Source organism: Curcuma longa, chromosome 13 (assembly GCF_044706935.1).
Source record: "Curcuma longa cultivar G26 ecotype Majalengka, Jawa Barat chromosome 13, ITB_CL_G26_1.1, whole genome shotgun sequence".
NCBI lineage: Eukaryota > Viridiplantae > Streptophyta > Magnoliopsida > Zingiberales > Zingiberaceae > Curcuma > Curcuma longa.
The window spans coordinates 4131598-4147122 of record NC_133873.1 but is presented as its reverse complement, the minus strand read 5'-3'; the positions used below and the strand labels follow the sequence as shown (position 1 = coordinate 4147122).

At 39.6% G+C, this 15525-nt stretch overlaps 1 protein-coding gene and 1 pseudogene across 1 annotated transcript; one reads left to right on the top strand and one right to left on the bottom strand.

The window, feature by feature from the left end:
* Positions 1 to 2080: 2080 nt before the first annotated feature.
* LOC141844382 (calmodulin-binding protein 25-like) lies at positions 2081 to 2934 on the bottom strand. Its single transcript, XM_074732438.1, is given in 2 exon segments — positions 2081 to 2695; positions 2698 to 2934. Coding segments are annotated over 2 exon segments (603 nt in total). The 5' UTR covers positions 2873 to 2934; the 3' UTR covers positions 2081 to 2267.
* Positions 2935 to 11104: 8170 nt separating this feature from the next.
* On the top strand, positions 11105 to 12095 carry LOC141843910 (uncharacterized; annotated as a pseudogene).
* Positions 12096 to 15525: the final 3430 nt, after the last annotated feature.

The following is a 15525-nucleotide window of genomic DNA, read 5'->3' as shown; positions in this document are numbered from 1 at the left end:
GACCTGAAGGACGTTTTCGATCGGTCAAGCGCTCTGAAAGCTTAGAAAGGTGCTTCAATTGGCGACCACTTTAATGTTGGTGCAAGCGATCTTGGATCAAGGTTGATCAAACTTTAGTTAACTAATTTTGATATTTGGCCAATATAATAAAAGTTGGCTGACATGGTAGATGTTGACCAATATTATGTTATTGGAAAATTAGCTTTGGTAACCAATGAATTAAATAGGGATAGGATGATTATTTCGCTAGTAAACCATCATAAGCCAATTTAATAAGTGAATGAGAAATTAATGTTTATAAAGGGTTGGTCTGATATGATCGGATAGAAGTTTTAGCTCTCACATGTATTGGGTTCACGGATGGGATTACATGAATGCTAATTCGAGTATACATGAATGTTAATCCGTACAGATTATCAAGTTGTGAAATCTCTTCTTGAGCACTCTTTTCTCTTAAGAGTTCCAAGGCTTCGAAAGTTCACCATGACTTAGAATTTGGAGTGCTCTTATTTCAAGATGTAGGTCGTTGTATCTTGGGAGGTAATTGTTGATAAATTGTAAGCACTTGGATGAGATAATATCATCTTAAGGAAAGAAGACATAGCCTTCACATTGACTTTAATACTCTTATCCGTAGGGATAAGCTTACCCAAAGGAAGTATGTTGATATCCGAAGATATAACTTAACAACCGACGAGATTAAGTCGGTAATGATGATACCAAAAAGGGTACATCCATTACCCAAAGGGGTGCCTCGATATTCAAAAGGGTGTGTCTAGAGTATAAATGAGACAAGGTCTACGTCATCATACCGAGCTCCACCAATTCAAACCGACGACTCATTTTCGAGCTGATTAATCGGATCTAGTTGTTAGATCAACACCGTCAATCCATTCTATAAATTCCAATGGATGTTTTTTTTGTATATTTATATTGTTTGTACTTGTTGTGAAATCAGGTTATAAGAAGTTTTTCTACCTCAGAAAACTATCCAAGAAAGAGAAGGATAATGAGATAATCATTAAGATTAGACCTTGAATATAGTCACCTTAGGAGGCAGTGAATCAGTTTGTCATGTGTTTATGTTTTTTTGTATTGTGTATTTTATTTCCGCTGTATATTAATTTTTTATAGACGACTACAAAATCAAGATGAAACGATTGAAGCTATTCATTCCTATCTCGCACAAATCCTAACATCTAGGAGCTAAAGGAAATGCTCGAGCGACGGCATGCTCTGCTTTAGAAGATGCTTGAGCTACCGAATATTCAATGAGACTAGACCACGTTGGAAGGTAGGCTGACACCACGTATGTTTGACTTGCTGATATGAATCTAAGTAAATATGTTGGAAGGTAGGCTGAACCATCCTTCCATATTTACCTTTGTGAATAATTAAGTAAATATGTTTTCTTAAAGTCATCTTTTACTCACACAAACAGCAATTAATCGTCAATTCTTAAAAGTAATTATTTAGTTCACCACTTTCAAGATGGCTACGTCTAAGGTCTAGTGCTAACGAATTATCACTATTAATTTTCTTTTTCTCGATACCAATCGGAGGCGGAGAAACCTCTTGCAACGTATTTCTTACAACAAAATATGTAATATAACAAAATACAAAGATATAAATGAAATCAAAGTAAAATAAATTTTACAAGTGAAAAATTTATTTTGGATTGCCTCTTTATGGTAGGAAATGCAATAATATTTCATTTCCAAACCCTCGAGAACCGACATCTTCAAAACACCTTAAAACCTTCTTTTAAAGGATTACTATTCGGGCTAATTTTCGTCTATCAGTCGACTGATCTTACTTGTCAATCGATTGATCAATTATAGATTTAAATATTATTCTGATCTGTCAGCTCAGTAGTTCCATCCACCTCAACATTAGTTGACTGGTTCAAAATCATTAGTCGATTATTGCCTGATGACACCTAGGTTATTTCTCTAGTGGTCGATCTCGCTTCTTGACCGATCAAGCCCAGTTCCAAAGACTTCCCGAGTATAATAGCATCCCTGAACACTAAATATGACAACATTCCCGAGCACTAAAGAGGGGGTAACATCTCTGAGTATTAATTAGGCTTGTCTGCTCCTGCACCATCAGCAACGGATGTGGCCGGTAGGTTAGTGGTACATAACGGCCTACACGTTATGTAAAACATAACGGCCTACACGTTATGGGAAAAAAAGAAGAAGTACACAGCAATTTTTTGGTAAAAAAAGGAAAATGAAAAGGACATAAACAGCATGTAACGCCCGTTACATGACTCCCCACGACTCGAGGGTGGGGAAGGCCGGGAACAATGCGTCGGCGTCAAAAACCGGGAGTTCGGGCGACGCGGCGAACGGCCCGACGCCGTTGGCCAGCAATAGCGCCGACGTGTCGAGCGTGGGCAGGAAGGCTTGTTGAGGGGAGGCGGCGCGGGGGGCCGGCGAGGGCCGGATCGGCTCGGGCTTCTTCACCAACGGCTCGACGTCCGGCGGCAGATCCCCGATCAGCTGGACGCCGGTGACGCGCTGCACCATCTCCCGGAAGTTGGACGGGTCGGTGTTGATGTAGGTGGTGGGCGATCGCTTGGACGCTCGCGACTTGCGCTTGGAGACCCGGGCGGCGGAGGCGGGCCCGAGCGGGTGGTTCCGCGGGCGGAGGGGCGCCGCGGAGGGGGCGAGGTGGTGGTGGAGGAGGAGGGGGAGGAGGAGGAGGTGGCGACGGAGGGCGAGGCAGCGCCGGAAGAGGAGGTATCCGAGAGTGAGATCTGGAGGGCGCGGGTGAGCGCCTCGTTGTCGCGGGCGAAGGCCTCCCTCATCCAGGCCGGCTCCGAGCGGAACACCCACGGATCGAGCACGGAGCAGTTGTCCGCCATGGCCAACGATCAAACCTTCTTTCTTCTCTCCGCCCTCTCAGAGCATTCGATCGAAGGAAGGCGAGGGACGTCGGGAGTGGGTGTGGGGGCCTTTAATAAGCGCGGTGATCCGGCCACGTGTACACCCGGCTTCTGGTATCGGTGTAACTGCGGGCCAACGGCGTAGCGGTCAGTTATTTTTTAAAAAATAAAACAAAATGTTAAAATGAGAGGGGGGTGGATAATGACGTTGACCGTCAAAACGAGTCGTCGATGCGTGTACATCCGCTGGCAGGGCCGAAAGAAATTGGCCAGACATTTCTATTTATTTACGATCGTGTCCGGAGGGGCGCCAAGGGGTGGTCGGTGCAATTGTGGTAAAAGGTAGTGGCATTTTGGGTATGAAACCAGAAAGGAGGTAGTGCGCCAGCAGTGACGTCATAATGTCGTGAGGAAAGGGTGACAGGAAGGAGAGGAGGCGGTGTTGTGCGCGTGGGCCACGTGCGAGTGGGGCCGCAAGCTGAGTAGGACATGATTTGTTGCTTTGTCTTTAAATGGAAACTTCGGCTCTTTATTTCATGGGGTTTCTTTGATCGTTGCTCCTGTTTTTGGACGCCAATATCGATCGAAGCTTCTTCCTGGAGGGAGGGTGTATAGGTTATCGAATATGTCCGATAATTTTTTTTAATATTTTAATTAATTTTTGACAGTGGACAAGTGATAGGTTATCTATTGTACCTCTTTTATATGATTGGTCCTTTTTGATTTGGACAAGTGATTATTTCTTGTAGTACGATGCACGCAAGTGTCCAATGAGGGTTTGGATTTGCATACATCGATCATACCTTATTACGGTGCCTCCTTAATAAAGATTTGCCTAATTATGATTTCTTACTTATACAATATTGTGTCTTGCTTGTCCAATTATGATCTATCTCCTCCAATTGTACCCTGCAATAGTCAGCCTCGTCTATACCTAGGATGGGCGGGACCCCATGGTCTCTTGGAGGCTTGAGGAGTCTAAGATGTTCGGAGGGATGAGTCGAATATGGGGACAACGGTACTTGTGGCCTCAAGTAGGGTCGTGTGATCTTGAGCTAATGATCAATTCGGGTGCTTGAGCTACAAAACAATCTAAAAGCTAAAACATATGCTCGGACAACCAGATGCTTGGAAGGTAAAAGAAGGTGCTCGAGCGATCGATCACTCCGAAAGATGAGGAGGTGAATACGGGGACAATGGTACTTGTGGCCTCAAGTGGGGTCACATGATCTCGAGCTACTCATCAATTCGGGTGCTCGGGCTACAAAAGAATCTAAAAGCTAAAAAAGATGCTTGGACAACCAAGTACTTGGAAGTTAAAAAAGGTGCTCGAGCTATCAATCACTCTGGAAGATGAGAGAGGTGTTTGGTATCTTGAGTACTCTATGTTGGATATGATTTTGCCTTAATGGACCAATACGGTTTTATGAAAAATCGAAATGCCATCAATTAATGAAAGTCGTAATTGACTTCAAAATTGAAATCTACGTTTCGCGTAGATAAATTTAGACTATTAATTTGCTCAAAATCGATTAAAGATGAATGAGAAATTAATTGTTTAAGATTTGTCCAAAATAACATTAATTGTTAATTAATGTTATATATAAGGAAATACATGGGAGAATAGTCCCACATCGGAAACTTTCGATGTGTTTTCTTTCCTTATTAATGATGCTGTGTTAATGGAGTTAACACAAAAAGACCAGGTGCTCTCTTCTTAGCGGCGAGCAGGTGCTCGCACCTGTGAGCCCGCCACCCGCCACGTGCGTGCGCAATGGGCGCTTTGTAGACGCACTTTGCACTTGACTATATGAAGGGTTAACCCTCCAGATTTGGATGACCCAGATCAAGATAACGTTCAAGGGTCACATCCACTCACTCAACCTCTTCACTTAATTAGTATAAATTAAATAGAACCCTCCAGATGATGGAAATCTCATCGAATTCATCGATTCAAGTCTTCCTTGTGCATTCATCTCATCTAGTGCATTCGGAGTCCAAAAAGCCTACGAGAAAGTTCGTCGGTCTCGGAATTTGGAGTGCTACTATTCCGATACGACGTTCGTCGTTGTATATTGGGAACGAGTTGCTGCTATCCGTTAGCACCATAGTGGAGCAATATCGTTTACGGAGATAGTGTTGAACACTAGCCTCGACGATCTGTATTAGTTTGCGACATCCTCCCGGAGCTACCGGAACAACACTCTACCCCTCTGGCCGATGACTGCGATGCCAAGAAAGCGAGGCAACGCGACCTCCATCCGAATGCAGACACCGAAGCGATTGTGGACAAAAAGGCTTCGCTTTTTGTCGCCACCGGATTCCGCTTTTGTCCTTCCAACCTCTACCTTCCTTCCGTCCGTCCCAATCCGCCCCGAGGACGGTGTTGGCGCCGGCGGACGGAGGAGGAGGGGTACGGGGACTCACCTTCGGTGCTTCCACCGCCACTGCCAGCGGAGTTTGGCTCTTGGGGGGAGTAGCCGTCGATGTCTCTCGTAGCACTACGAAGCTGAACCAGTTGCTGGAGAAACTCGCTGAACGATCGAAGCAAGAAAGCAAGAAGGGAAAGGGAGTTTACAGTACCTTTGAGAAATTGAAATCAGAATTGAAAGCGGAGAGAGTTGAGGGACTGTGGAGCTTTGGAAATGGTGGGGAAGGGAGCAGGTGAAGGCCTCAGCTGAAAGATAACCAGCAGCCTGGCAACAACCTTTGATAAGCAGCAGCAGTCAGGTTCGGCGACATCGTTCCCTTCTCCTCCTCCTTGTTTACCTATAATCCTTCGTCTTTCCATTCTCTTTCCCTAGGAATTTATTTCCACTGTGGATCCCTTTCCTTTCTTCATTCACACTGTCAAGTAAACAGAGCAAATCTTTTTCTTTCTAGAGCCTTAAGAATTCTCGAGATGGCTCTAGGCTGATCTCTACAAAATTAAATTATTAATTCATATTGGAATTTAAATTTTGATTTTTTATTTGTTCTCTTAATGGATAATTTTTTTCTATAATCTACGTGGTTGAGCTTCGTTTGATTAATTATGGAGGTAAAATAAATCATTCTCTATTGATTTATCTATTAAATAAATCTGAAATACAACTTATACATATTTGGAGTCTAATTTTTAAAATATTTAATCTCTATTAAAATTAATTCGATCTATGATTCTTTATTTATTTTCCTAACTATGGTATTATTATATCACACTCGTAGTGACGTTAATTGCTTATATATTATAGTTGCCATGATTCGTAAGTAGGTTCTGTTTTAGTTAATTCGTGAAAAATCTAATCAAGGTCAATGATTTTTGTCCTACGTTTTTTCTTTTGTTTAAAAGTCATAGTCGCGTGTTCTTCTTAAAAGTTATAGCCATGCATGCGTTCAATTTTGAAATTGTAATTCTTCACAATCTAAGCAGTAGATGTTGGATTGCTAAGGTGCAAATATAATCTTACATCTAAAATACATGAAAAAAATTAAGAGTTTAAAAGGATGAAAGATATCTCTATTGGTATGAGGTCTTTTGGGGAGAGTCCAAGAATAAAACCATGAGGACTTAGGCCCAAAGTGGACAATATCATACTATTGTGGAGATATTTTGAATCCATCAGTACTTACAAGTGGTATCAGAGCGAGACCGCTCTTCACCGGACTAACCGCCGGAAGAGCCATGATCCAGATCTAACCATGTGGGTTGAACCTTAAAAACAAAGGAAGTGGGTGCTCCCGTGTCTAAATCAAGAGGACCAGACACCAGGTGAAAAGTCCTAGTAGGTCGGGTGGACCGAGGGGTAAAAAATCCTAGTTGTGGCTAGGTGGAAAGTCCTAGTAAGTCAGGTGAACCGAGGGGCAAAAAGTCCTAGGGGCTGCTTGGTAGACGAGTTTAAGAGGTTGGAATCGGAATGAAATTAGTTTCATTCCCATACTTAATGCTTGGTAGATGAGAATCGGAATTAAGGTATGATTTTGATTCCCTTATTTTGATAATCTACTCACCCCTCGGTTATCACTAAACCCATTCCCCCCTCTTCATTTTTTTTGTCGCAGACCACAAAGCCCTCGCCGCATCGCGTCGTCTCACCTCCCCCTCGCGCGTCTCCCCTCCTCCTCCAGGCGGCGCCGCGCTTCTCCCCGCCGCCTCCTTCTCTAGGCGCCACCTCCTTCTCCAGGCGAAGCCTGCTTCTCCCCCCTCCTCACCTCGCGTCGCTCCTCCTCCTCACACGCTAGGGCTCATCAACCACGCCCACCACAAGCCAAAGCATCCAACAGAATTTGACAGAAGCTCCCCTCTCAAGCTCAAAGGTGTGTTCTTCCACGAACTCTGTTCTTCTTTATTCAGTTGGTGTTTCTTTATTGTTGTAGTTTCTTCGTCTTTTGGAGATAATACTTTTTTGTTTGACGATAGTTTATTTGGGAGATAATTACTATGTAAGGATGTTCCCAAAAATGCCAAAAATTATTTTTTTCCAACGTGCTCAACTCCAAAGTCCTCATCTTTCTTGCAAAGGATGTTCCCAATTCATAATATCCATAAAAAAAATTATTCAATAATTTTTTTCATGTATTTAATTAGTAAGGGTAAAATTATAAATTTTTTTTTATTCCCATTACTTTCTTATTCATACCAAGTAGCATCAATGGTAATTATACTCATTTCAATATCTATACCAAGCACCATCAATCCAGTAATCATTTCCATTGCCATTAACCCCTCAATGAAAACTTATTACCATTTCCATTACCGAATATATACCAAGCGCCTCCTTAGTTGCGGCTAGGTGAGAAGTCCTAGTAGGTTGGGTGGACCGAGTGACAAAAAGTTCTGGTGGGTCGAAGATTCAGACATCAAACGGAGGCTTTCCGTTTGAGGGGAGCCTGAGGTCCTTTGTTTGAGGAGGGGATTGTTGGATTGCAATGGTGCAAACATAGTCCCACATCCAAAACACATGGAAAAGATCATGAGTTTAAAATGATTAAAGATATCTCAATTGGTATGAGGCTTTTTTGGGAGAGTCCAAGAATAAAGTCATGAGGATTTAGGTACAAAGTGAATAATATCATACTATTGTAAAAATATTTTGAATTTATTGGTACTTACAGTAGATACTTGAGCTTGTCTTCACTCGGCAAAGAATGAATTGGCAACGTCGTCAACGTTCAACGTTGATAGTGAAGAGATGAGTGAATTTTTTTACTTTTAATGAAGAATCGATCTAGGTCATGAAAAAATCTATAGTAATTCACACCATGAGAGATGCTCTTAGATTGCTCGACTTGTTCCTGGGGCCATGGTGCCGTGGTAGGACATTCAAGTTGTCACCCAGGTACCCGTGGTTCGATCCCCAACTACGGCGTATTTGCAGGAATTTTCCTCCAAATGGGGATTGCAATCAAAGGATGCTGGGCATCTGGGTTGGCCGCTGCGTGCATTTCTCGATTTACCCTGGTGGCCGATGGGAAACTTCCGTGGGGCCGAGTCGATCACCCCCAGGGATTGAGTCAATGGGACTGACTGGGATTTATCATTTTTTTAGATTGCTCGACTCATTTTAGATAGTTTAATTTGATAATCTCTTCTGCAAAGGTGGATCCGCCACCTTAACGACCCCACACGGTCGGCCCCACGATCATCTGTGAGGAGGTAAATCGAGAAAGTACAATTGGTTACGACGCAGGAGGGTATTGCTTGGCTTCGCAAGGATTCGAACCCTTGCCCTCTTCTGCAAGTCTGCTGCATCGTAACCAACTCACCTATGCTCCGGGGGTGATTTAATTTGATAATCTCAAAATTTCGACGTGTTGTTGTGATCAGGATGAACCTAAATTATTTAAATTTAAATAAATATTATACCATTGTCAATTAAATGGCAGAAGGCTTTCTTTCTTAAATAATATATTAAAAATCTAAAGAATTATATCTTTATAAATACAACATTAGCATTATTAATCTACTAATTTATCAAATCAAATATCTTTTCAGATACTAACAAAAATATATTTTTTTTCGTACTTTACATTCCTCAAACCAACTATCAGCTTTACTTTATTAAATAACATAAAAATAAAAAATGAATCGGTTTGAAAATAATTTATAAATGAGTCATAAAAATTTATCAATACAATTTGTATATATATATAATCTAAGTGTTTTAGCTTTACTTAATTAATTTCGAAGGTAAATGACCTTCTTCACCTAATTTAATTATTGAATAAATTTAAAATATAATTTATGTATACTTAAAGGTTGATTTTTAAAATATTTATTTTAATTTTATTAGAATTCTAAATTTGTTTTTTTATTTGTTCTCTTAAATATTTTACCACTATATACATAATACTGATTTTTTAGAATTCCAATGTTTGAGCTTCAAATGACAAATTATATATGAAGATAGATAACCTTCGTCTTTTGATTTATCTATATTTCTAACAAATCGAAAACACAGCTTATACATATTAATAGGGGTGTAGTCTGTTAGATTATTTTAATAATCTATTTTGTGGCTCAGGTAAATTATAGTTATATTAATCTTATATTAAAGTGCTTAATGTGATGATTATTAAGCATAAAAGAAATAAAGTTAATTGAGTTTTAATTCCCTCTCCTTAACCTTATAAAGTTATATACATTAAAGTTGAAGAGGTGGGTGTGGAGAGGTATGTTTAAAGAGATGTGTTTAAAGAGATATGACTCTTTAAACATATCTCTTCCTCACTATAAAAACACATTACCATATACTCTTGTAAGAACATCAACATATCAATCACTCCCTCCCTCTTCATCTTTATATCATCAAAGAGAAAATCAAGGTCATGACCAATTACAGTTTTTCGATTTACCTCCTCACAAATGGTAGTGAGGCCGATCGTGTGGGGCTGCTAAGGTGGTGGATTCCACCTTTTTACAGAAAAAAAAAAGAAAAAATCAAGATAAAAAATTTAAGGGGAGAAAAGCAACATTCGATAAAGCAAAGCACATATATACAATGGATCAAGATTAGTATATTATATAATTTTTTTATTATAAAAGTAAAGGTTGAATAAACAACGTTATAATGCGATTAAGTACAGAAACATAAAGTAATTGTTTCTGATTTTAACATAGTCAAAATTCAAAATTACCTGAGTTTGATCGCTAACGATTATTAATATAATAAATAAATTAATTTAAAAATATAAATAAAATAAAAAGTTCATGAATTTTAATTTTCTTAAAATATGAAATAAAAATATTTAGTATTCAATACATTCAAAAGCATAAAGGAAAAATATTATTGAAGTTGTATTCTTTAATTTTTTTAAAGTCAAACTTATTAGTTATTATATCATCCCTTGATTTTTTAAAGTCAAATTTGGTCAGTAGATAGTCATTCTTAATAGATTTTTATTGCCCCATTTTAATATAAACTAGTCTAATTTCATCCCTTGATTAACATATATTTAAAGAAGGCGGTGTGGGCTGGCGTCGCATTGTGCCACAGATCGTGCGTGGGCCAGGTGAAGCAGCGGTTTTAATTTTTAAAATTTTGATTTCAAGTGGGGCTGGGTGGGGCTGGAGCCTCTCTCTCTCTCTCTATTAAAATTAGAACTCTAATTCTTTAATTTATCTACGTTTGTTTAGAAGTCATAGTCGCGTGTTCATAATGTTGTCTTCAATTATGACGCAAAGTATCGCGTAAGTTTGTGACATATTTAGCTGACATCATTTAAAGCGGAAAAAAAAAACTGGCTGACAGCCGTAGGTATTATTTTAAAAAGCTAAATTCAAAAATTTAATTTTATAAATCAACAGTGAGATGTTCCTACATATTTCCTTTTTCAAGTAGCTTCTATTCAATTCTCAAATACATATTTTCTTTTTCAAATAGCATCTATTCAATTCTCAAATTACATATGTTGAACCGCAAGTTGCATCAAGTAAATTGAAAAGTCAAGTCAAGCAACGAATAAGATGAGTGATGAATTGGACAAATCAGTCGGAGTGAGTTGGACATGGATTAGATGAATTGAATGTAAAAAAAAAAAAAAATCAAATGCAACAATAAAATTGTCCTTTTTTTAAATATATTTGAATGACTAAAGACTAGGTCGTGCCCTCGCTGCCAGCTGGAAATGTAAAAATGAACCAGGCGCAGATTGAGCTTTCAAATTCTATATATAGCTAGAGTCATTTGTAGTGGTAATTCTCTACAACTTCAATCAGCAAAACTGGGGGAGTTTTAGGTTTAGAATATTGCATATATGTCGACGACAAACTCCGTGAATCTTGTCTTCCATGATGGTCAGACGGCGACGGAGCCCCTTCCGGTCTGCGATCGTGATGAGATTAAGGTGCTTCATTTATACTTTCTCTTTTGGTTCATCGTGTTAATTTATGGTGGGGTTATTGCAGAGCATGACATTCATATTGCCATTGGGATGGACGTCGGTCGTCCTGAGCAAGACATCGCCGTCGGCCGTGGAAGTCGTCGTTCATCAACTGGATCAACAGCAACCGCCACCGCCACCTCCAGCATCAGAAGAAGAGAACATAACATCGAGGCAGCCACCTCCAGCATCACAAGGGTGCGTCTGAGATGCCACCTCCAGCATCACAAGAAGAGAACATCTGAGGCCGTAGTAGGATCAACCATGAGGAGCCCGAACAGGGTGCGTCTGGCCTCATGATCAGCAAGGACACACGCAACCTGATCATGATCGTCGCCACCCTGTTCCTGCAAATGGCGTACCAAGCGGGCCTAAACCCTCCCGGTGGTTTCTGGCAGGACGACTTGTCGGCCGCCGCAGCCCGGAGCAGCGCCATGGCGTCGCGCTCGCCCCGGCTCCTCTCGGAGGAGATCGAACGGCGGCGACGCCATGGTGCCGCACCAGGCAGGGGATCCCATCCTGCGGTACAAGCACCGGAGCGTCTACCTCAGATTCAAATGGCTGAACGCTTTCTCCCTGTCGTGTTCCTCGCTGCTGATTCTGATCCTGATGGCGCTGTCGTTTGTCCGGAGCCGGAAGTGGAGCAAACGTGGCTTGCTGGCGGCGATGAGGCATCATGTGCATCGATCTGTTGATCATCCTGGCGGCGTACAACACGGGAGCAGTCACCCCCGATAATCGCATCATCTCGCTGATACCGTATCTTGCGGTGGTGGTGGCGTACATGCATATTCTATCAAGGATCTATATTTTGGAAGAGGACCGCAAGGCGGCAAAATAACTAATTTGAAATTAAAGGAATTAATTGCCATACCTCAACAATAAAATAAAAGTGAAATCCGCCGTTTCAACAATTTCATATTAGACTTTGGGGGTATTTGGTTTTATACTCTTCAACAAATCTGTTTCATCATCACCAACTGAAATATGTACCTGTATAAATATTAATTGTCATAGGTTTCACCTTTATATATAAGAAAATTAAGATACTGTACCATGAAATTAAATGGTAGCATGAATTGTAGCATGACATTTACAATTGCATATAGTGGGTCCCACTGCATGTTAGTGGGACCCACTGTCAATGTGAGTGTCATGCTACAATTTCATGCTATGGTTTCATGCAGTGTATCACCACTCTATATATAAGCCCTTGTGATCCAATAATTAAGAAATGATGAATGCTACAAGTTTGGTCCATGGTAATAATTTCGTGAGAACATTAATTGTCATCACTTCACCTTTATATATAAGCCCTTGTCATCCAATAATTAAGAAATGATGAGGTTTAGAGGGAGAAAACCAAAATCTTATGAAAAAAGTAAAGAGTCGAGAGGATTGTAGACTTATCAATTTAATCTTTTGCCTATGAATAATATAACATTAGATTAAATTATTTGTGCCCTTTATTCATCATAGATCATATTTTAACTGAAGCGTAAGTATTTGAAGCTACTGAATACTCAAATTTTCAATTGTAAAAGTAGCACTTTATAGACCTTTTGTTGTTTAGTTTACTCAGTAATATCTGTTAAACGGAATTATCTGAACTAAATTGAATTTGAAAATTCGATTTGCTTTATTCAAAAAAATTTTATTTTTTTAAATCTTGATTATTTCAATTTATTCGATTCAATCTCGATTTTAAAATATAAATTAAATTAAATTGATTAAATTAAATAGTATCAATCGAATGCTTTCAATAGTTATTGTAAGCCGCAATCTGTTCTTTGCTTTTCTTTTAAAAATTGTACATTCATCATTTTGTCAATATGACGAGATATATTCATCAAATTATCAAGATATTCTACAACAATATTATGTGGTGAAGTATTGTATCCTATATGCATAAAAAATGCACATCTATCCATATCATTAACTCGCTTTCAGTATTTGAATACATCTATTGTAAATGCAGGATTGTGAGGATGCTCATATTTAAACAAGAAGTATGGAAAATAAAATGCAGCATCTTTCAAAGGACAACACTAAGTAAATTTCTTAAACCAATGACTTTAGAATAGTTGATTTTGACTTTCAAATTTGGTGAGTAGATATTCATTCTTAATAAGTTGATATTGCTCAGTCTTAATATAAACTCGTCTAATTTCATCCCTTTGATTAATAGATATTTTCATATCGAAGTACATAATGCCAAATCAAGTTAAAGAGAATTGACATCAACATTTATTATAAAAGATTTGTTAGGTTGTTGATCACTAGAATTTGATATATCAATATTAGATGGAGAATGCCCCCGACTTATCAATGTATGCTCTTTTGCTTAAAAAACAAGTTGATAATTTTTTTTCTTCATTGAGTTTTCTGCATTACAGTGAATAAATACAAAAATTATGACCATGATATAGAAATATCCCTTAATGACCAATCTGATATAACATAATAACAAGTCATACATTGCTAATATTGAAGCAACAATAAAGAAAAGTAATCAAGTATATAAATAAAATTAATCTAATTAATTAATAAACCTGTTAACAAATTTAATCAATTTACTAAGAAAGAATAAATCGATTTTATAATCAAACCTATGTGTCATCAAATGATTTTATCAATTAATGGATTAAACTGATTATTACTAATCAAGATTAACATAATCATCTAATTAAACTGATCTCATATTATCGATTATAATCCTTAATTAACTAACTAATTAATTAATCAAAATAAATTTAATTAACATATTGATTATTTTTTTGTATCCAGCGACAATGCGGTGGCACAGGGTCGGAGCGAGCAGCTACGGGTGATCGGCGTTAGTAATATTCCGACGACGATGGTTGTGACCGAGTCACGACAATAGGGCGGAGGCGACGTCGCTTGAGGCAGGGAGAGCAACGGTGACGAAACTCTCAACAAGCTAAGGAGATCAGCAGTGAACACGATGTGCACAGTGGTGGTCAGGGAGGAAGGCATCGACGACGGAGCTAGGGGCAGCAGCTGCGGCGATGGTCGCACATCTCTATCACGCGCAGTAGAGAGAAGGGAGGCCTGCGATGAAGGACAAAGAAGGCGGTGTGGGCGCTGGCGTCGACTGCTTGTGCCACAGATCGAGCGTGGGGAGGCGAAGCAGCAGCCGTGCAAAGTAGTAGGGGGGAATTTAGATTTAATTGAAAACTTGATTTCAAGTGGGGCTGAAATAAAATTTTTAATTTTTAAATGTGTGGGATTGGAGCCTCTCTCTATTAAAATTCGAACTCTAATTCTTTTATTTATCTACGTTTTTTCTTTTGTTTAAAAGTCACGATCGCGTGTTCTTCATAAAAGTCATGGCGTTGTATTCAATTTTGAAATTGTACTTTCTTGACAATTTAGACAGTAGATACCTCTAAAAAGACAACATTGAAAGAGGCCGTAGGTATTATTTTAAAAAGCTAAATTCAATTTTTAATTTTATAAATCAAGAGATATATGTTCCTACATATATATTTTCTTTTTCAAGTAGCACCTATTCAATCCTCAAATACATATTTTCTTTTTCAAGTAGCATCTATTCAATTCTCAAAGTACATATTTTGAACCGACAATGTTATGGTCGTGAATGGTGAGGGTCCCGGTTCGTTAAGTCCGAGAGCAGCCTATCAGGTCCGACTTAGCTTGTCATAGGGTCCGGATTGGGCCGAGTTCACCGGCACCTCTATTCCGAGTTGAGTCTTGCAGGACGAATCGGAGGGGTCAAGGCGAGGCCTTGTAGGAAGCTTCCATCCCGAGTCTGAAGCCTCTGAAGGAGGTTCTCCTACTCTCAAATGGATCAAACCGAATCGAATCCTCTACGTGGAATCGCCCTCTCGGGCCAGACCACTTCGTCGTCCCCCCGAATCGACTCGGCCCTTTATTAATCTTCCTCCCAACGACTGATTACGCCGCTCGACTCGGACCCATTCTCTCCAGCTGAACCGAGTCAGCATGGGACAGATCTCCCGAGCCGATACGACTCTGTGTCAACGTTTATCCGCCTGAGCTGAATCGACTCTCTTTTGCCCTGTCCCCAACAGACCACTCCACCATCATGCGGCTATGAATGTCCCCCTCTACTGCCCCTACGACTAATTATGATATTGGTCTGACAGATGTACCTGACATGACGTATCAGATACAGGTCAATGATAGGACATATACTTTGAATAAACCAAGCCTTCTGACATATTCATAACGATGATGGGATCTCCATCATATCCATGATGTGACGT